The sequence below is a fragment of the Glossina fuscipes genome, unplaced genomic scaffold (assembly GCF_014805625.2).
Source record: "Glossina fuscipes isolate IAEA_lab_2018 unplaced genomic scaffold, Yale_Gfus_2 1, whole genome shotgun sequence".
NCBI lineage: Eukaryota > Metazoa > Arthropoda > Insecta > Diptera > Glossinidae > Glossina > Glossina fuscipes.
In genome coordinates this window covers 3650514-3674881 of record NW_023998415.1, presented here as the reverse complement: position 1 = coordinate 3674881, position 24368 = coordinate 3650514, and the positions used below count along the sequence as shown (strand labels likewise).

General features: G+C 35.0%; 1 protein-coding gene across 2 annotated transcripts in view; it reads right to left on the bottom strand.

Annotated features, from left to right (window-relative positions):
* Positions 1–15497: 15497 nt before the first annotated feature.
* The window catches only part of LOC119631586 (paired box protein Pax-6-like), a 34042-nt gene continuing 25171 nt past the window's right edge, over positions 15498–24368 (bottom strand). The window contains exons 3-5 of one of the 2 annotated variants that reach the window (XM_038023937.1): positions 17616–17759; positions 16634–17157; positions 15498–16569 (exon numbers count right to left, since the gene is read on the bottom strand). In XM_038023937.1, coding sequence (XP_037879865.1) covers positions 15718–16569; positions 16634–17157; positions 17616–17759 — 1520 coding nt within the window. In that variant the 3' untranslated portion in view covers positions 15498–15717. The remainder of the gene's footprint in view (positions 16570–16633; positions 17158–17615; positions 17760–24368) is intronic. The other variant, XM_038023938.1, reaches the window with a different exon arrangement.

The following is a 24368-nucleotide window of genomic DNA, read 5'->3' as shown; positions in this document are numbered from 1 at the left end:
TAAATATTATCTGCACAGGATAAAGCCAAGCTAGAGATGAACGCAGTCGTTCTCCAAAAAAAAAAAAAAAAAAAAAAAAAAAAAAAAGCGAAAAAATAAATAAATAAATAAATAAATAAAACTAAAGTGGTTTTAGGTTATCACGTTTTATAGTCGTTTCACATGACGACAAATGAGATTGAATTAGCACTGGTGACAATGGTGACAACAAACAACGGATGCCAGCCAAAAGGTCGAATGTAGTGTGTGCAAGTGTGTGTGTTATAAAGTGTTTTTAATACAATTTAATTCACTTTGTTCGATGAGCATTATCAAGAGATAGCAGATAAATGTTGGAATGTTGAATAGCTTTGTCCTAAGCTCTAAATGGAGTCAAGAGAACAACAAAAACAACAAAAACAACAAATATAACAACGTTAAAGAGAACAAGGGAAAAAGGCGACAAGCAAGCCAATAATAATAACAATACATAATAACAAAAGCAACACCAGCCATAACACCGTCAATTTCAACCTCATCATTATGCCGTTGTCACTGAAGCTAAACCAAAATCGACAATGACCGACAGCGAGAAACGGATTGTGCTCGTCAGTGAATGCATACACGTACAAAGATTTATGCATTGGACTGATTCATCATCCTAACTAAAAGCAAAGAAATTAAGAAAATCTATTCCTAATTAATAGCACCCTTTGGCAGAGCCATAAGGAAAGTCATAAGCCGGTAAACAATTTATTCAAACCACTTTCTATCTTTACACTGAAGATGCCGAAAATAATATTTTTTTTATTTTATTTTTTTTTATAGAAATGTCCCTATTTTGTTGTACATAAGAAAAGTCCGATTGCCCATAGACATTCCGATTCTATTTTGATTTTCTACGGAGTTTGTAGTTTGCACCAATCAGGTCATTAGCAGAATTTATGATAATGAAGGCTAAGTTAATATCTGATAGATCGATGGCAGCAAAAGTTGAATTACTGCAGTTATGATGGATTTTGACTGGTTAGTGAAGGCAATTTATGCCTTTGTGAGCGATTTATATTAAATATTTCTTACACCTTAAGGAATGTCCAGATCAAAAGAAGCCATTCCCTTTCGTGTTGTTCATTTGTAAAGAAGTTAAAGCGTAGCGATTGAAAGTGATATGATTTTTGAAGCACCCCAGTGCATGTACAAGTATATGCAAGTGTGTATGTATATAAAAGTGAGAGCGTGCATATGGTATATACATGTAGACAATATAATATAAGCATAATCGAAGACTTGCGGTAGTTTAATTCTCAACCTTAACGTACAGGTGAGCTACTCAAAGATGAATGGGAACTACTAATGACATCGTATAAAGACAAGCGCATACATATATTAACCTATGCATATATACATATGTGTATATATGTTTATATGAATGAACTTAAAACCCAAAGTAAGACATTTTTACGTATGGTCAGTCAATCAGATTGCTTTGATATTTCGATATGCGCGAATATATAGTCGCATACGCATCATGTACAGTATGTGTTTCCCGTGCAAACGATGCTTTTTTCCCTTCACACAGGCAAATGGGATAGATGCGATGGCTCGTTTGCCTAAAAGGTATCACAATAAATTAGGCAACGAAATCTTCACTAAATAAAGACATAAATTACAAGTTATAGAAGCGGAGCGAAGCTGGAAAACACAAAAATGGAAAATAAAAGTAAAAGTAAAAAATATAAAAATAAAAATAAAACATGAAACAAAACACGAAATAAAGGACAAACAACTCTGCATCTTAGCAGATCGCGTATAATCTACCCCGCTCTTCTGCACAATCGCAACCGAAGTCAGAAATCGAGCACGCATAGGTAAAACCTATATATTCACAGATATGTATATATATATATATATATATATATATATATATATAATATATATAATATATATATATATATAATATATATAATATATACATATATATACATATATATTATGTAACGGAAATCGAATGACGCGCCGTTCAATAAACTGATGGTTAATCGAACATTCGATCACTGCGGTTTAAGTGTAACCAGCCACACAAACATTCCGATCGCGTAGACATTCAGACGATGTGATTAAAAATATATAAATAAGAAAAGCAAACAAAAAAGTAGTTTTTACTTTATTTTACCAATAAAACCATAAACACGAACAATATTTTTCGAGTACGGAGCACTGATTTCTTAAAACCAAATTGCGACAATTCAAGCTTTTCCCAAATTTCGCAATGTTTGTGCCCATAAATTGGAAGTAAGTACTGAAAGCCCGAGTATGGGCGTTGTAGTTCATTTTTGCTACACGATCTGAAAACAACCCAAGTGAAAAATACGATAATTTTTCAAATATTTCATATTCCGAATATCAAAGATTAATAAAAAGATTAATGTCAGATGACGGATTTGAGATTGCAATCAAATGTATGCGATAACGTGCGACTCCTAGGCTCCGTTCAATTAAATTATATTTGAAATATATATTAAATGTCACCCGATGGCAAATACCTAATTGTCATAAAGCACGTGTGCTATAATTCCAAGCAGCACCAAATCTTCTCAGACATCCGATGGCATTCCTTCCCTCTGCCTGCGGCTTAGTCCGAAACGTTCGGCCTGGGCTCAACATCCTATATCTATCATGTTCCGCTTTGCTAACATCCGTCATGCCATCCGTTTTGCCACACAACTCGGCATATCGTCACAGTTGGATATATGTCGCATCAGGTTGTTTTATGTAAACGGCATTCCTCTCATATCCTCTATTTTGCAGCAGTCATGGCCGCTAATTACTTGACATATATGAAAGTCCGCGTTCTTTACCTTTCTACGTCTACAATCGTTACAAGTAACAACAATAAATAATCGTTACAAGTAACAACGATAAAATAATAAAAACGAAAAATAATAAAAAATTTAGGAAGATTGCTGGGCGAATGCCATTTCGAGAGATCTAGTAGAATAAGCAACATATTTGCTATAAAAGATGATAGTTTGGCAATTATATTTCATTTATTTACATTAAATAATTAATTGAATGGTTTCACCTCGGCCGCATTACAACTGCATATGGCATACTTTAAAAGAGAATATGAGCAGAAAAAACTTCGACTACTACCACTACTTCTTCGATACATTAAATGCTTATGCGTCAATGAATACAATTCTTTCTTAAAATATTTCCAAGATGAATTATTGTAAATAAAAACGAAAAACATACTGAATAAAATATTACATCACCCAATAAGTCTACGGTTTAGTTTACTGTTTTCCATAATATCATTCAAACGCTCTAAAATTTACTTTTTGAATAGTCAAAAGTCGCCGTAACATCTTCCAAGCTAATGCTGATAGGCTGTATCCTAAGTAAGTTAACTCTCAGAATGTCATAAAATATTGATCGATATCGTTTGAAGACTTTTACTATGGAAAAGTCATATGGGTCTGTCAACACTATTGATATATATATGTACCAGACCAGAGATTTATTGAGTGACGTGTTAAATCTCTAAATAAAAGATTAAATGCTTTCCTATTGCTTTGAGAAACTTTAAGTTACAAGAAACAAGTTGATAGCAATGAATCGGAATTTAAGGCGGAATAATGGAATCATTTTATAATGTAATATGTTTCGCGGTGCTTCGTAAATAGGTGTTGAAAACGATGGAGTGCAGATGGAGAATTTTTGGGAAATTAGACGGATGATCAAGGAAAGTTAGAAAACTTGGTGAAAAAATCGAAGTTTGGAAATTTCATGAGGCAACAAGTCGGTTGCAATAACTGTACTTGCGAATTTATAGATCTTTCAAAAATTCGCACAAAGTAGGGTTAATAAATAATTTGGATATAATTTTATTGAGGTAAGGTTGTAATGTTATCCTGTGAATTTTTTTTTTTTTGCTTAAAAATTCAAGATTTTTGCGTAACCCTCAAATTCGAGTTTTTCACCAGAGGCACTATCTCACGGCGGCTGGAACTGTGAGTACCTACAACTTTTTGTTCAGATCTTTCGTGAGACTATGCCTTTCGAACTCGCCGTGAAGTGCGGTACTAACGTACCTCAACCAATTGCCTTCATATCTTAACTGCAGCGCCAAAATAATCCTAATGTAAGGCTAACATGCAACAATTGTTTGATTAGTTTCCTTTCATAAATTCCGTAGTTAAGTTTTTAGAATTTCATTTTTTTAACCAAAATCTGCGTCACTTTTTTACAAATTAATATTATTCTTCAAAAATCTACATACTAAAGCATGCTATCATGAACTTACGCTCGTGACTTACTTACGTCGCATTTTTGTTTTTTAACACATTAATTACGCTTTCATAAATATTATTATTATTATTATTATTATTATTAATTTCGCCAGAGAAATAAATTCTAAGACTAAACTCTTAAGAGCACTAGCATCTAAGGCTATCGGCTTTTAAAAGCTCCACCGCACTTGAGATTCGAACCCACGACCATTGACTTGCTAGTCGAGATTCCTCGCCTTCGGCTACTCAAGCGGATCTTTCATAAATAAATTCGAGAGAGTGATTCGGAATTTCATGTTCACAAACTGGCATCACTCCTTTAGTAAGAATCGTCTGATGAATAATTGTATTTTACCTTATGTTAACGTTAATGTTATATCACAGTAACTTTCTGAGTGATCGGACATAATATTTGGCAGAATGAAAAATCTTGCCAGTAAAGAGATGACATAATCTTCAAAAAATAATTTAAACAACGCAGGCAGACCTTCTCGATTTTTTTAAACAATTCCATAAATTTGACATGTTTGCAGTAAATATTTTAATGTTATAAAAATCAACAAACTAGGCAACTTTGCTGGGCCACCTTTTGGAGAACATCCGAGAAGATGTGTGAAAAACAGCTGCAAATTTTTGCATTGATAAATCCTGAACATATAAAAAATCGAAATTGAAAAGATATTCCTTTGAAGAAACATCACGAACCAATATTCGCGGGTGCAAATCCACGGTAGAGTAAGGTAGAATTTCATTGGCCGTAGGTATAGTGCAGCCGGTAAAGATAGACCCACTATACTGCCGCCACCTTCCTTTATCTTTGCCCTTTCTTCACTTCTACTTCCTTCTGGTCGCCGCCCTTCGAAAGATTGACCACGTAAAAGAAACAATCGCTTTAAGTAATAAAAGTAAGTGGTTTTCAGATGAAAACGCAAAATATATTAAACTTTCAGAGAAGCGCGAAATTGTTGTTTTTGTTACTTTTGTTGCGGTCATTTCGTTTTATTCATAAATTCGTTTAGATTGACATTTGCGATTAGTAAACACTCTCTCTCTATTATTTGGCTCAATATTTTTTAGGCTAGCCATAATTTTCAGATTAATTTCATATCAATGTCACTTATACGACAGAGGGCCGATAAATTCAAATTTATGCTGCTTACTATGTTTCGAAATTTATTCATTAAAAATTCGTTAAAAAGCCAAATTAAAAGAGAAAAAAGAGAAGCGAGTGATGATGAGATGGATAGCAAAAAAAAATTCAATCAAACACCCATATAAGTTGTTTCTACGTCGATTGTCATTATGAAGGCAAAAGTATGAAATCGCTACGTGTCAATCGTATATAGTTGTTCGTTTGCGAGTTTATGCTTAAGATTTGGCTATAAATTTCAAATTCATAATTATATATAATACATATAAATAAAGAAAATAGAATAATTTTCATTGAAAATGCCGCTGATTTTGACTGCAATAAGAGACAAATGTTTTTTTTGAAAAAATTATCCAGAGCATGTCGGCCGCCGGCCGGTGAATTGTACAACGTAGATTGAGTGCAATTTGCTGAAAAGGCATAAATTAAATATAAATATAATACAATGTATCGATAAACAGTCATAAACGTCATTTCCTTACTTTCCTAATCATGCACATATATAAAATTCTTGATAAATGTTGTTTGAAAAAGAAAACGAAAAAAAAAAAAAAAAAATAGAGAAAGAAAGAAAGAGAAATCGTCGCGTATTCAGGGATTCCGCGGTTATTTAAACAAATGAAAAAGTTGAAAAACGCCGCCTTATAAAAGATGCATAAATGCATTCTGTTAATATTTGCTATCATTACACATTCATACGTAATTTATGTGCATGATGTATGTGCATATGCAAATTGTGTATACATGAATGAGAGTCAAACAAAACTTACACCTCATTAGGACATCAATAAAGGCTCACAATACCGTCTAATTAACTGCATACTGTTGTTGAACGCATTTCAATCAACTGACAATAAATATCTATATGTAATCATAAGGCAGGCTGTGTAAATTTACAATATACATACACACATACATAATTATTAGAGAAGATGAAAATGAGCAAAAAATGTAATCAGCAAAAAATTACTTATCGACTGAGCCGATCCCCATCATCTTTATCAGCACATTTTAAGAGAATTTAATCTGTACGGGACCCGACCCTTTTCAGTTGATTAGATCAAATATAGTTAAATATATGCGTAATTAGGCTTGAAACTTTCCTATCTGTGCCTTCAAGTTTGCAAAGGTTTAGTCAAACCGCCGCTCTCCTCCTTCTCTCATGTACGATAAGTAGGATACAAAAATTCGTTGGAAAGATGCTTATAGCTTCTATGCTTCCTTGCTTAATTGGCTGAAAAATGAAAAGATCGTGGAGCTGTTTCAATAAAACACAAGCACATCTGGCTTAATAGGTTTAATATTACACAAAGTTACGCGAGGGTAAAGTCATCTATTGCGAACATTACAGTTTTCTAGGACGTTACTCGTTAATATCGACCATTTGGGGAAATTACAACAAAGAAACTGAAGAACTTTTTAAAATATTCGCAATACAAAAGCTTGGAAACAGGCATTGTGGGAACCCAAAATAACACGGTTCCATAGTTTGGCTAAAAATGCTGTGAACATCTTAAAAATAGGAGGATACCCTTAGTTTTGTTTCTCTTCTATATATATATATATGTATATATCTATATATATATATATATATATATATATATATATATATATATATTTTTTTTTTTTAAGTTAGTACACATATTCTACGGTGTTCAACAAAAAAAGGGAATTTTTAATTTAAACGCAAGCGCGCAACCGGGCTTTACTTTTGACGGAACAGTTAACGAGAGTTATTGATATTCGTAGTGCGTCTATTTTTAAAATAAACATTTTTATTATTTTCTGAACACAGCGTCATGTAACGTGTTACTGTAGCTAGTTACGGTTACATAACATGTTAGTTTTACATCTTGCGTATTTAAATGAAAAATCACTGAAAGGCAGTAAGACCATTAAAAGATATATTTTCATTAGTTCGATTATATAAAATGCTTAACATTATGTTTTTCATATCGTGTTTTTGTTGTTCTATTAATGAGGGTCAAAGAGCCATTTGTTTTCCGGGGACTTTGCGCGATCCACTTCTCTTAAGTAAGGCGATCGCTGATCAATTTGACATAACTGTAGCCGTTAATATGTTGAGATAACTTCATTTTATTGCTGGCAATAAGACCGACAAACTATTGGTGTTACCGTGGTTTAGTTGCATACCATGGAATGTTACAATTTTTTTTTTTTTTTTTTTTTTTTTTTTGACCATATCAATCTCATTGAAAATGGTTCCTTCGATAATTTGGAATTATCTTAATAATGTCGCTATATAAAAATTTCTTTTCAAGGAAAAGATCAACTATCGGATGTTGGCTAAAGCATAAACTAATTTTTATTGAATGTGCGTTTTTGTCTTCTTCTTACTTAAATTCCTGTTTTAATAGGATGCATAATTATCCTAATAAGAAAGTCGTGGAACTTTCAATTGATATCGCAGCAGTTGGCCTTTTCCATGTAATAACACATAAAAGTGTAATAATTTACTGGTAACTTTTTTCTTAAGTTACACAGCGAATCTTACTGAATATGGGCCTAAAGTGACAAAAATAAATAAAAAAGATTTTTCGATTATTGTTTGAATTATTTCCCACTACTTGAGACAAATGTAAATAGCTTGGATAGGAAGGCTCTTAGGGATTTATGAAATCTGTGAGCTCTTTTATATGCATCTTGTGGATATCTCAGCCAATCAGTATTTTATGAACACTTCCTCAACCGTTCTATTGTCATTGTGCCCCCCGGGCGGATGGTTAGAGTAATCATTGTTTTTACATATGAGACCTCTGCTATTGCTATAATTTTGTTAACCCCTTTCCGCTTTTCGTGCACTTCTAAATTATTCAAATTCTTATTCCTCTTCATTCTCGATCTTGTTTGATTTAATTTTTGCTTATTTTCTAAATAACTGCATCATCTAATTTTTGGTTACACCCTAAGATCATAATATTCGATCAATCATCGAACACACACAAGTGTAAATTACGAAGCTGATCACAAGTGAAAATCAAGGAATTTAAACACAATTTACGTGATGAGTAGTCTGGCGACAAATCAAATCAGTATATATAGTAAAAATCCGTTGAATTTTAACATTAGTTGACTTAATTGGTAGCAGATTTTCGTGGGCTTATGTGACTAAAAATGAACCACAATTTCCCTTTGCTTGCGGCACAGAGATTATTCATAAATCTTTTCGGAAACATATTACAATAAAGAGAGTTAAGGTTTGGTCGATCCACTATATTATCAGTTAAATATATATATATAACGTTGGTTTTCATGACTGCAAAGACAGGTTATCTGCATGAGTATTGATATGTCACAGTATATAGCTTTTTCCAATCTTAATTCGCAATATTTAAAATCATTTCTACCAAGGAGTAAAAGTATTATTTTTTTTGTTAATTTATTTTTTTTTTTCCCCCTCTTCTAACGGGAGTTTGTCGACGTGATTAATATAAAGTTAGTAAGTATTTCAGATTTGATTTAGTTAGTTAGCGATAAAAGACTTTCTCTAAAAATTTTCAATTTCAAAAAGAAAGTTTAATATTTAATGCATTTGAATAATTAATAACTTTCCATAGTCATAAATGGGAAACTCGAAGCAAGTCATCTTCTAGTGACACAATATTCTAACTACATTGATGACCGTTTTAGCCAATCATGGAGTTTCTATTTGTTTAATGTCTGCCTATTATTTTTTGTCCGCAATCTTCCGCGATATCACCATCACCAACCATAACTAATTTTATATATATATATATCTATCTATATATATATATATATATATATATATTTATATAAATATCGAATGGAGATAGGGTTTCGTATAATATTTTAATTGTTCCTCATTGTAGTGGCGTATGTTATCTCCTATCTGGGTTTGATTTCAACACATCTCCTTTTAATGATGAGCGATTTAATTGATTTGTTCTGTTAATTGGAAACTGTAGTGTTTAAACGTTAATGTTGGATGATTAACGATATTCATTTGTATTTGTCCTCCTTAAATGATTGGTGATAATGATGATAGAGATGTTTCTGTTTGAATGGCGAGGTGATCGTCTCTAATTATTAGTAAGAAATACCTTTGCCACTTGTCATCTCATTAGGTACTTTCAGATAAGACAAATTAGTTTTTGTTTCATCCTACGGCTTTGATTATTTTTGATCACATTAAATTCATTCGTAGCGCTTGGATGAGCTTAATTTCATATATATACACCTATGAATATTTCATTATTGTATTGGGATACATATATATATATATATATATATATACATACTGGAAAAATCGGTTTTATTCAGTTGGCTTGTGTGCCAACCTTCCGACCGACCATTTAACGACTTTATTTAATATTCATCGTAACTTAAACACTGTCACCTATGAATGGTTATGAAAACGAGCAAACAAATAAACAAACAAGCCGGTCAACCGATTCTTATTTGTTAATTTCACGTAATTTTTTCTTTTTTTTTTTTTTTCGTTTCTCTTTTCCATTTTTCTTCTCTGGTGTCTGCATTAACGACGAGTGATCAAAAGAGTAATGAAGTGTTGATAGCGTTAAAATGTACTGTTCATTAACAAGCCATTATCTTCACTTATTTATATGTATATATATATATATAAATGCTATATGCTATATGCTATATGCATACATATGTATCTGTAAATACATATAAATATATATATATATATACATTATGTTGCATATGTGCATAACTATCTATAACGACATTATTAGGAGAACTCTTTAAACAAACATTTTATCCCGGTTTTATTAATTTGCCGCAGTAAAGCGATTTCATTATACGGCAGAAAATTTATTCACCAAGTTAGTAAAGTCGATAATTTTTCTGAGATTTAAACTTAATGTCACCAATTGAGTTTTGTCTATTTGTCTGCCATATTTCCTGATTGCATTATTTTTTCCAGTCTTACGAAGCATATACATCTTAACAACGCATACTGTCCGTCGGCGACTAACAAATTGTTCTCCTTGAAGTGATTTTGTTATTCGCTTAAAAATTCATTAGAGACATGGATACAACATTTTTTTCTTCGATTTATTACCTTTCACTTTAGCGAAGAGTTTATTTGTAGTCATTCGATTTTAATGCGATAATACATTATAATCTAGCCCCCAAAACTAATGTACTACGAAAATGCGTCAGTTCCTGAGATCGTGACAAATAATCAATAGATATGACTCTTCAATAGAAATGCGCGCAGCCAAAAATGATACATTGCTATCCAAAGACCAGCTGCGACATTCCATACGCACCCATTCCATTCTTATGCCGACTCTTAATAACTTCTGAGTAAATCGTAATCTTTATCATATATTCTGTAGTAATGTTTCTATCGACTAGCATCAGGAAAAGGGCGAAATTGAAGCAATGCACGATGGTGTACACCTTCAGTCCATGCCAATGGACACAAAATTTGTAGTTTTCGAAATTGCTTATCAAGGTGAATGCTTGCCAATGTGAAAGCATCCAATAGCATAAAAACTTGAATTTTCCAGTAATATGGAGCATCGGATTCGAAGAGATTACATTTAAATCAGTTCGCGCTATCTGTCACCCTAGACAAAAGACATATATAATATAAACCAAATGTCTTATAAGAACCGAAAGTAGTCGAATGCAAGTCGAGTGAATGGGCGAACCAAAGAGCGAATCGGCGACCGCAAGAGCAAAAGCATGAAAGAAAATGAATAGGCGAATAAAAAGAGGAACAGAGAGACGGACGGAAAATAAATTATTCAACGTGCCACAACACTAACAGCAAGATCCGTATCGAGTGTTTACTGGCAGGCGCTCTGATAGTGCGATACTTCTTAAGGCAAATATAGCCTCCGAATCCACCTTGGTCGAAGAAACTTTGAAAATCCGTCGTAGCGAAAAGTAGTTGAATTCGTGTAGCTACAAGTTATCCCAAAGTTATCTGTAAGTAACTGTCACGATCATGTTCAGATTGTTTCAAATTAATCACGGATTTCCTCCACACCGTTACAGCTTTAAATGGATGTAATGTTAAGTAAAATGCTTTCTGGATTTAGTTTTACTAAGTTTACCAATGAGTGGCAACGCTTTTTCGTCCCCATGTTTTCATATTATTTTGTGCACCTTGCCAAAAAAATCTTCGATAAAATTGAGCAAAGAACAAAAAAATTTTTAATTTATGAGAAACTAAAGTTTGAAGTCTTGAGAAGTTTGTATCGCCAAGGACCAAACACAATTTTCAATAAATCAAAGAAGGTCTCTATAGAACTGATTGTTTCTATGAGGTTTCAAATCACATGAAGTTCGGAGTTCAATTGCACCAAGAACATTAACGGCCGTGTTTACTACGTGCGGTAAAACAAATAACGAAAAAATTGTCACACCTTAATCAGATATTCATATGTCTATGTATATGTATGTATAAATACACTCACACATAAGCATACACGTGTACTCATTTAAATTTAATCCAAATATATAGGTGACGTGCTCGTCGCGAGATATTCCTTTTATGAAAGCCTGCTACAAATGGAATTTTAATAGAACGTGAAGCTCTTTAAAAATCACTACATTTAATTCGCGCTTCAAGCACATAACCAACGGCAGAAAAGAGAAAAATAAAAAAAAATAAATAAATAAAAAAAATAAAAAAAAGTATATTTGGATCGATAAATCGATAGTTGGTTGATTGCAGTTTGTATGTCGAGTTGCGGTGTTGTCTTGTATCGGAAATAAATAGCAACGTTGATATTGGTGATTGTGGTTTCATCGATCGATTAAATGCGAACCACAATGGCTTACTTTGTTCAGGCTTTATACTAAATGGATGCATAAATTTCGTATTTATCTCTTATCGTACACATAACACAACACAGAATGTAATGTCCAAAGCAGTCCACAACTTTGCTCTGTACTGCATTATGCAGTGTTCATACACACACACACACACACACACACACATGTATATATATATATATATATATTTATATAAATATACACATATACACATATATACATACATATATGAATTTAGTTATTTGTAGATTTGTCGGCAGGCCGACATATGGCTCGAGGCGTGTTTGCAAATAATTAATGTACATCTGGATTTTCACACTTAAGCCATTTAGGTAAATGGATGGAAAAATCGCGCAGACTCGCTCACTCACGCACAAACGTATAAATATACATAAGTATCTATGAATCAAGGCATATATATATATATATATATATATACAATGTACATACAATCATGCATGCAACAGTTTGAAGTCTCAATACTTGTGGCATAATTTAATATTTGACGTTTTCGATAATAGCCCCAGTCAATGATATAAGATCCAACTTATCAAAGTCGCTGGATTGTCGTCATTCTAAATACTGTCAATAAAAAGCGCAAACATTCAAAGCTAATATGCAAATAATGTCCCACTGAACTTGTTTAAAAGGAGAAGCAATAATCGGTTTCACATATAGATATATCATCCAATGTTTATGGTATTTAAACTGGCCCAGAGCCAGTTCAAAGCGATTTTTCCTTCAATTTAAAACAAGAATTAACTAACGTCTTACAAATCAATTCACGAAACAACTTTTTCGATGAAGCGCAGCGTTCTTATCATCAATAACTGCAATGCGACCAATAAATACATCTTTAAATGTATCCCTACAACAAAAATAAATGTCTTTATGTAGCAGAAAATAGTGAGAGAGTAAGACAAACGATAAAATGTATGCTGCTTGTATTTACAGATGTAAACTTCAAGCAACTAAAGTTCTTTTCCATATCACCGCTTGCAACAGGAATGAGAACACAATTATCGTCGGCATGCACTTCTCTTCAACGGCATATATAAGCTCATCTTATTGCAAAGCAATGATAAGCTCGGAATTAATATATAGCAGTAGTAAGATGCAAAGCGAACATTTCTATAAAAATATTATAGTTTCAGGATATTTTAAATGGTTCAATTTGATTACATCCGTATCCCTTCCTAAAGTTATATCTTGCTAACCAAACACAATTCCCTAATTCAACGCGAATGAGAAAGACGAACTCTTCCCCTACCTTTTCGATGAAAATAAGACAATTATTTCATTGCCCTCGTTGCGGATCGGATATATATATTTTAACACCCGTAGAAACACGATCCTAAAGCCTTTCATTACCAAGTTATCAATTAATTTATAACTAAGCATAAGCTAAACTGAAATGCTTAAGAAATTTATTCCAGTCTTTTGTGCGTAAAAATTCCATTGAGATAATTGGTATCTGGTCTACTTAATAGCTCCGATATATACTTGTATCGAATATGACAAATATATATGTTTATATATATATATGTAATTGAAATTCTTTCATTTGTTTCTTGATTAATTCAAGCTGTTCCTATTAATTCAGCTGTTCCTGATGGAACTTAACGGACGATATATCCGTAATGGTTCGATTTTCTATTGTAAAATCAGCTCTTCAGACAAGCAGATCGCTCACACCAAATTGGTTCAGCATCTCGGGCTGATGTGCAATTTACACATGTTGCAAACCCAATTCACACCAGAACCCGGGAAATTTCATTGGAGCAATACACATAGTTGCGAAGTCTAAGAATAAATTGGCGCTAAAAACAAGGTGGTGAGTATCAGCCGCAATCTAGAGAATCAACAGTTTTCAACATTCATACTATTTTTCTAATCATTTCAACAGAGAGCTTAAGAAGATCTTTTCGAAGCGGATATTCCCGCTGTTCGGCGAGGAGGGCTTCGCCACTGCGAAATTAAGTACCAATCTTTTATATAGTGAGGATTCCAGTGTGATCCATGATATGAGAAGAGTAGCATGGCTAAATTATTATGGAGCTAAGAAGTAGTGCCTTAACCGAAACCAAGATCGTAGGTTGTGTAGACATATCTCCGCGGACCTTGAATATCAAAAATTCAAACACAAGTGTAGCTACAGTGCAGCTCCACAGCAGGCTGAGAAAGGACTTCCAAGGAGTTTCATGCTTGTTGTGATTACGCCAATATCCGCGAGACATTAAATATTGCATTCGTAGATAGACGTCGTCTTCCGCAGAGCAGTGAGAATGTTCAATTAAACCATGACTTTGTTTTGGCGTTTTAGGAGTAAGGAGGTCCAATGCACCCATCCGTGCTAAACTTCATGAAGAGCGCTCGTAAAGTAAACGAACATACCCGTTTTCCAATTGTGTCAAACGGGAGCCGTCCATTACGCATTTCAAGACAGTCAACCGGTTCATCACAAGCTGTTAAATATAGAACTTAATCTCGATCGCCAGTCGCGTAACTCCCATAGAATATAAGCCATCATCAAGAAGAAAACTATTGTTCTCACTTTTAAAAGCGTTCACTTTTTATTAGCGAAGGAGAAACACATCTATGGTATAAAACAAGTTATCCAGAGAGATGATGAATGGAATGAATGGGTTGAGAAAGTATGTGGCAACTAACGCAGCAGCATGAGCACAAAATATCATAAGACCTTAACTAGTGGCGAAAACGATCTCGACCTTTTAATGTCCGATTAGGTAAGCATTTATCGAATTCATTTAGTGAAATATATGAAAAATAGTTACTTACATATGCGTATTTGAATAACTCATGGTGGCCAGATCGCAGTTTTGCTTGGGAAATCGATTAAATGAAAACTATGCTTCGGTTGCATTTATTGACACATTATTGTTTTTTATTCGATTTTATAGGAGAGTAATTAATACAAATGACATAAAATTAACATTTCCATCCAAATGGATTTATATTCATAGTTATATATCTGTACGTACACCTGCATTTCTGTTTAAGTGTATATGCGCGTACATACCTATAAACCTATAAATAGATATGTTTTTAACTACAGCTGTTGGTGTGTGGCTATGTGTATATTTATAAAGTGTGAGAGTGAGGTAATAGAAAACGTTTACTGAAATATGTATGTATTTATGTACGTACGTATGTATGTGTGTATGTATGTATGTATATATGTATGTATTTATGTATGCATGTATTTATGTATGCATGTATGTATGTATGTATTTATGTATGTATGTGTATATGTATATGTTTGTGTATATGTATGTATGTATGTATGTATGTATGTTTATTTGTTTATTTGTTTATTTGTTTGTATGTGAAAGTATCTCTGTTAATAAGTAGCTCATAGAATGTTTTAATGTAACGTTGTTAATCGGTGATCAACACAAAAACCTTTGGTAAATTGAATTTCTTGGTAATTAATTGCACGTGACACATATACTTTGTTGCGGTGCCATTGATAATTGATCAACAACGTTCATGTTTTACTAGTTGATTCGGCGGTCTGGCCGGTTGATTAGTGCTTCCTGTGGCCGAAGAATATATATTTGAAGACAGATCGGCATCATCGTTAGAGTCGTCGTGTACATTAATTTCCTCTTCGGACTCGGAGCCATCGACAGAGAGTGGTTGTACGTTTTCTTCATTTTGCGGCAGTAAGTGTGTTTGGTGCTCATGATCAACTGAGGAAGACAAAGATGCCGCGACAGCATATTGTCGGGCTAAGCCTAAAGCAAATGCTGCCGCTGAGGGTGTATTAACTAAAGATCGAAAAGCGCTGCGTTCCCCTCCCATTGATAGACCAGCAGGCGTGGCTACCGACGCCGAACTAATGGCCATTGCAGCTGCTGCCAGCTGATGTTGCGTATCATTAGAAACTACCGACATGTGATTTTTTGCTATCTGTTGCTGCTGCTGATGATAGTGATTTAACAAGAGAGCTGCTGCCGCCGCTTGAGAATCGCTGTGATGTGCATGAATGCCAGGTAATTGCGATGAAACGTGCGAAGTTGGTACTGGATTAGAAGGTTGAAGCTGATGCTGCATAGATGGGATCATCACCATCTCAGATGATGAACTAGTAGTGCCAGGATGCATTTGTGTTTGAGCTGTCGATTGCTGATGATCATTGTGGCATGTCGAAGTATTACTATTGGTACTAGGTGACGGTGATGTGGGTGTTGTAGGATGATTACTCAGTTCAAGCGATTGCGCTGTATAAGAAGTAACTGAAGAGCTGTTTGTAGGGCTATTACGTCGCTTCAATAAATTCATTCGTTGGTGTCGACGCCACTTAGCCCGTCTGTTCGAAAACCAAACCTAATCAAAAGAATAAAGAGACCAATCGAACCAACAATTTTATAAAACGGTTTTTAACCTTTACCTGCACTCTAGCCTCGCTTAATGAAGTACGACTTGAGAGACGCTCTCTTGTACTTACACAAGGATAATGACTCTTGTCGAATTCCTTTTCTAGTTCTTCCAATTGTTCCGGCGTAAATGTCGTACGATTACGCCTAAATTTTGGTTCATCGTCATCGTCCATATAATCTGAATCAATATGCCGACTGTCATCTGGCGAGTCTAATGTATCCCGACTAGCCGAACTAGGAGAAATAGCGCGGCTAGTGGTATTAGCGCTAGTTGTTGCCGGTGGTAGAATATGTACTGATGGCGTCAAAGCAGTCAAAGTTGTGCCCATCGGCGGCGGCCAAAAATGTGGGGGAGCCGCTGCAGCTGGAGCTGCTGTTGCCGCCGGATGCCATGAAAATCCACCATACGCATGAGAAGGATATAAACCATAAGCTGCTGTGCGTGCAAATTCACTGGCTACACGTTCAGCCGCCCGATTTCGCAGAATACGATTGATAGATGAAACCGACGGTGCTGTGCTGTTTGTACAAACACCTAAAAAGTGAAAATAACAAAAAAAAAAAAAGAGGGAAAGCAAACATAACACTTAGTATCTCGAGGTCTATTACGTCGCAAGGGTATCACATTTCGCTTATGAATTGCGCCGAAAACAAAATGTTTAAAGAAAAATTCTCATGTCAATCTAATTAATCGTATCAATCAAGTCGAGCCGTGTCTAAGGGCGCTTCCACTTAAGCGAAATGTTTCTTCTTTGTCGGCGATCATAAAAAACAAAAAACGCAAAACATCGATCCCATCCCAAATGAGCAATCAATCACGTTGCAGTCAAAAAGCAAAGAAAAAAAATTAATATATTTATAGCGTGTACCTGTTGCAAAGCTAACGCATATATTACAAAAACTCATAAGCCCCATATTACGTAATTACCGATAGCCCCTGTTTGCTCATACGTTAAGATTGTATGCAAAATATATTATGTGGAGATCACTTACCTTCTGATATCAAACGCTCGCGTATTTCCCAAGCAAATATTGTTGGATTTTCTCGTTTATATTGTTCGATTTTTGAAACAACTGTTGGTGTTGCTACCTTTGGCTTGGAGCCACCAATTAGTCCAGGTGGACGTAACGAACCTGCTGCAACAAAACAAAAATCAAATAAACGCTTGTGCGTAACTTTACTTCTTTGCTTTTAAATCAAAGAAACCAAAAAAATAAAAAAAATAAAAAAAATAAAAAAACATAAATCGGAATAAGAATAAAAACAAGTAATAACAACAACAAATGAATATAAATAAATATACAAACGATGCTAAACACCGTATATATGTACCCAGCACGCAGCATAAAGTCCGTAGAAATGTAAAATGTTATGTATGTACTGCAACAAATATGTTTGTGTGCGAAGAACATACATATAATGGTAGGTTTGTGTCAAAATTGCATAAATCTGAGGAACCATTGATTCTGTACTCCAACATCTTCACGTTCACGGTCTATTAGTGAGTGGTGCTTGCTGGTTAGTTTTTATCGAAATGCATCTATAATAACTTTATCAGAAATGTGCAATCAAGCGAAGCAGCGTACTGCCAACTTCTGGTGCTTCTATTTCAATTGGCCACGCTTAAATGCAACTAACAAATTATTTATGCCAAGTACACACACGCACACGTTCGCACATACACACATATACATATATATATATATATATATATATATGTAAACGCACATATATGCGCACGTACGCATACACGTAAGGAAAAAGAATATTCCAATCAAACGGCCTGGAGGTCGGCCATATGACTAAATACAGCAAATGTGACATGAATAAAGGAAAATACTACGCTATGCTGTGATGAAACGGACCACCAAGCTAAACTAGTAAAAATAGGCGTGTCGGATTATTTAGAAAACTGAAGACAAAGTTCAAATTCGCACCTTTGCAAAGGAAATGCCAGATTCGGAATCGGCCTTGCTACCGGACGATATGAGCATAATAGAGGTAAATTTAAAATGCTACTTAACGCTAGCATATGTAGTTTAAAAAAATTTAGACAACGGTCTAAATCACAGGCTGGTTGGGGTAACATTTAATACTGCCAAACGATTGTAACAGACTGCGCAGAAAGAATATCGAACAGTTCAGAATATATGTTCCACAGAGATGACAGAGGTGAGGTAATGATCGCAAAACTTGATACCGCGAAAACCGACATCTATGGCAACTTTGGATACATATTACATGATGAAGATAATATGAAGAAGACCATAAATAAATAAAAGCACTGCAAACGCGGAATCCGATTGAAAAGAGAACGTTTCAATACAATTCCAGTATTCCAGATTGTGTAACGTAGTACATTTGGAATAGCGTAGTAACCACTTCATAAACTTGAACTATGCTTCAATGCCAACAAAGTCAAGTTGAACACACCTTAAAGAAGTTTACTGGTGAAGCGTCGAAGTAACTAAAGTATGAACGAAACGCAATAGCATACGTATACAGTAGCAGAGACCACAGAAATAATGGGACATACCTGCAATACTCAAAACATAACAAGGAAGAATGACGGACGACAACTTTATAGTCGAAAGTAAATATGAAAGATTAATAATCTTACAGAACATACTAATGAGCGCAAGGATGTTACGCAGTCTACGATGGCCCTCTGCGAATACCATATTATTAACGCTCTTCGCTTTCGTAACGAAAGAGAACTTTATTTTAGTTACAACAAGGTTCAAAGTAGAAAACACTCCAAGGTCGTAGTAAATTACAAATTGTCAAAGTCAGACAGTGTGGCTGTGAATTTTTCCAAAAAAAAAAAGAAGAAAAGAATAGCCAACTACTGCGACAAACTAATTGAAACAAACTATAAATTATATTCGGCGAAGTTGCGTTGCTTATGAAAAGGCAAATGAAAAAACAAAAAATGCAAGAACGTCTCAAGAAAATAATCTGTCTTAGCCGTTTTTCTTAGAACTTAAGTCACTTGTAACTGGTTGCGAGACCGACATTGTTAACATCGCTGTAGAAGATATATCCTTATGTTTAACCTGCCAGTTAGCTAACTTGCAGCTTGCAGACACACTGAAGCAGCTCATATGTACTGCAGAGGAGAAGCAGAGAATTTAAGGATCAAGCAGCACCCAAGAGAAGATCAAATATAGGAGTGATGATGGGCGATGATTTATCATGCAACGTCCATCTAAAAAATTCGAGACTGAAAGTGGCGACTATAAGAACTGCTTGTTTTTTTTTTTTTCAAGATTAATCACAAACAACAGGGGTCCGAGAAAAATTCTGGGTCACCTAGCGATGGAAGTATTAAATTTTTCGCTAGCAACATCTTCGCGTTAGTTTCCCCTGGTTAGTGAAGTTTTTTGATCTCAGGCGGAATAGACCAACATAAGTTTTACACCATACATATACAAATACCTGTGAGGTGCTGACAAGATATATATCGGGAAAATAACTTCCACTTTGCGTAGCAGTCGTATTTTATACATACCTATATAAATCTAGTTTCCGATATCAAAAAATACGGCATAAGCCAAATATAACTTTTATCTCGTTTCCCTTAAACCAAGAAGAAAATACACGCGAACAGATTGCCTTGAAATATCGCGTTTAGTTTTATGAAATATGATTTCAAAGACTAAATAAATATATGGTCCGTTTTCTACTACATAAATCTCATTTGAAGACATATTCGATCAATTTAGTATTTGGATTAATTGTGGCAAAATTACTGTTCAAACTCAACATTGGCTTTCAAGGTGCTATATAAACTGTTCTCCTCCGAAACTAATAATTTATCGAAGGTTTTCTGATTTCAAACGAAGTCGTACGAGCACCGGTGATGCTAAACGAAGTGAATGGCCAAAGGAGGCGATTAAACCAGAAAACCTTCGGGAACTTATTTTCATGAGATTGCAAGAACTAGCTTCCACCTTGAAGATATCAAAAGGCAATGTAGTTAGTATGAAGTTCGGATATGAGAAAACGGGGAATGCCTTTATTCACAACTGAAAAAATGTATTAGATCGCAAGTCGAAGTCTATAGGGCCAAAATGACGTGAGTTAAAGCTCGAATTGCCGCCCCACAGAGTGTATTCTTCAGATTTGCATCTGTTTATAAATCTCAAAAGGATGCTGCAGTGAAAGAGATTTAGAATGAGAATTAGCGGCATTGGGGATCTTAGCAAATCGTTTTATAAAAAAATTAGCAAATTATTAGAAAAATAATGTAACTCTTGAAGAAGATTATGTTGAAGACTAAGTTCAATTTTGTAAGAATAATCTTTTCTTTTTCTTTTGCTACCTGATTCTGGGAATTATTGACCGATATATATTATTAATTATGGATAATTTCGCAATCAATCGTATGCGAATCTATTTTCCACATTATTACAGCAAAGAACCCCTTTGGCTGTTTTCTAATTTTGCAGTGTTCTAAAAATATTAATTGTTCATCGATTTCATGAAGTCTGCACAGTACTTTATGGAAATATTACTAAGCTTTTCTTTCGGCCTAACTTGGTACAATATTTACAAAACTTAATATATTTGGATATTCTCGGTACTATACAGTTCTTTGAGCCTTACTACGAATATAACACACTGAAGATGTGGATCTCACGACATCTGCATACTTTCTTTTTCTTCTCTTAGGAGAGAATGTCTTCTCCCAGGGAGAAAGACAATCCCCATTGGGTACTCGCTAACTTGAGGTAACGCAATAGAAAATGAGTGTGGGCCGATTTCTCGTTTAGTGGTTTACGTTGAGGCCCATCTAAGCACCTCTTAGATAGCCCCCCGCGAAACTTTGGGGCAACCACGGCCACCACGAATACTGCCCGAAGGGCCGTACCCAAGCAGTCAGCCAAGAAGGTACTCGTCCGGCATTCCGTTGGGTAGTGTGCATCTCCCTGCTGGGGTAATCCTACTTTTGGGCAACCTGACCCTCGTGGGCACCCTTCAACTTCTTGGTTTATCGTTCAAGCAAGAACTTAAACCAAGCTATACATCTTTGGGTGCTCTCCTACTGTACGCGGCCGCAGTCGCACTTGCCTTCGGACTATCCACACGTTCCGGTAGGCCAATCCAATCACTATTCTTTCTGTGCTGTTGTCATCACACACCCAACTGTGCTCCAGTCCTTTTGATATCGCTGGCTATCAATCATTAGATGACCTCCATCAAAGAGAACCAAATAGGAAAAGAAATGCTTCTTTTCATTAGAAAAGAGAGCCAATTTCGAAGGGATCTCTTCCGCTTCCAAAGAGAAAAACCAGTCACCTCGGTTATAGATAGTACAAGAGCTTGTACACTAAGGCAAGTCATATTATACTAAATTACGCCAGCTGAAAATAAGCCAGCATGCAGCACCAATGCTTATTTCAGCCAAGATTGGTGTCGTATTTTTATAAATTTTGGTCCGATTGGTAATTGCTTCTTGCAACTCTTTTCGCACTTATCAGTGCTCAGTCCTTAGCCAATTGTAGCCATTCGTTTGTTTTTACTTTTCAAGTTTCAAGACACGCAAACACACATTTACAGATGTTATATCCTCCAGATGTTATATCCAGATTATTGTTGTGTTATTCTGTTTACAAAATTGTTTCCTTGCCTTATAATTCAGTTTGAATATCTCTAAAACTTTATCCTTTCGTTTATTTGTCCCCCGGATAATATGCCTACACCAACAATGTATAATGATATGTGTTTATATGCAAATATATCTGTGCATTCTTAGGCGCATAAGTAGATACTTGTCTTTATTGTCGCCATCTACTACCTTATACTCCATACTAGATTAAAGTTAGCGATTAGGATTTTGCTTCTGTTCCAAATAAGTGCTTTAGAAAACCAGCGCATTTTTTCTAGCTTCAGAATCAGAATTTAATAATTATAATTCAGATATATGTCCAACTTCCGTGCCGTTATTGCTTCTATTCCGATAGTACCACTTAACTTGAGTTTTGAAGTTGAGTTTTGTTCCTTTTTTCCAGCTATAAATAAGGACGAATTGATGTCAATCCTAATGCCCTTTAATTGTGCTTTTTACCGGCGACAAAAAATGTTCACTGTATAATCTGTGTCCAAATAGATACGGTATACGTCGTTTAAACTGACGGTGGATATGAGCTTTCGCTTACTTGATTTTCGACGTTTTGATGACGTGATGTGTCTTAACTCAAAGCGTTTTGTGGTCCAGTTGCTTAGTATATTCTGCGAAAGGTAATGTTACATCTGTCACTAGAAATAATATTTTTTTGTTTATAGCATACTTTAAAAGGGACATAGTGATCGTGTGCTTAAACGACTAGCACTCTATCAAAGCTGACGATGCATATTGCATTGTGAAGGTGCCGTCATCAACATGATTAATTAATTTTCTCCCTTTTTCGCAGGTCCAAAATGACTGGATTTTCAATCGTTATGTTGTACGGAAAAAGTCCCAGAAAGAATAGACGCAGTACGCATTTTAAAGCCGTAGGAAAACGGACCTCATGTGGCTTCTCAGTCGGATGTGTTATAAAGGCTTGCTTTTTTATTCTTTTGTGGTTGCTTCGTCGCTAACCTCAGCTGTAGATAGCTTTCTAGCAAGTCCAAACTGGCACTTAAAGAGCCCTCTTCTAATGTATACATGGTCAACCCCTCAAAGCCATGATGTTCAGCAAAAAAGCAATTTCCAATAAGACGAGCTATCCCATCATTTATTGAGCTTTTGTAGATAAAGCAAACATAAACGTCTTGTTCACGACATTCCAATAATGCCGAGTTAGCGGTGTGGATTGTTTGTATGTCAGAACAAATACGGCCAGATCCGCTTGAATCCAAGAATAGCGCACAATCAAACTGAATTCATTGTGTTCGCTAAAAGCTTCGGGTGGCATATGTTCTTCTCATCATTCTGTATCCCCACAGATATGAAATGTTTGTTTTTTTCATAAGCCACTCACAGTCTGTCAGCTTACTATTTCTTACTGCTGTTCTTAGATGCATGGGGACATCTCTTCTTTGCTTTTGTAAAGTTCAAGTTGTATTGTACCTTTTTATGTAAATCGGTCGCATTTACATCTCACTCACCTAATCTCCTATTTAACGTCTGATATTCCCCCACCACACGTCTATGTTGGATATAATCCGAAAAAGCAGTTCATTGGTTACTTTGACAGAATTTGTTTTATCCTTCTTAGCATTTGTCCGTTCACACGGTCGTCCAGGTCGCATATGATTTCCAAAATTCTTGACTTTTTATTTTGTCTGAGAGGCAGATATCCTCCGTATATCGACAACTGTGTTTAGTGGTCGCTTTGACGATGAAACTGAGTAAAGCATTTCACCAATTGTCCGGTCACTTTTGTCGGTTTTATATCATTTGCAAATAAATTTTTATTTCCAGTACATTCATCATTGGAAAGTTTTGGTTTTCCGTCCAATCATTTCATTTAGTAAAAACACGTAAATTTTTGTTGTAGCTGTTCTTGAAGCATTTCGGCTGCTTGTTGACGCACTTTCTTGAGAGTAAATGACTCATTGAAATTCATTTCTAAATTCAAAGATTCATCGATACTTCATATTCTGTATTGTGTCCGTACATAGTTCTCCCTTTAATACCGTCTTACCGTATAACCTGTCAGCAGTGCCTGTACTTCTTCTACCTTCTTTATTTGAATATCGTCCTCTTTAATCCACATTGACATCTTCATGTTGATTCTATGATTCTCTTTATTGTG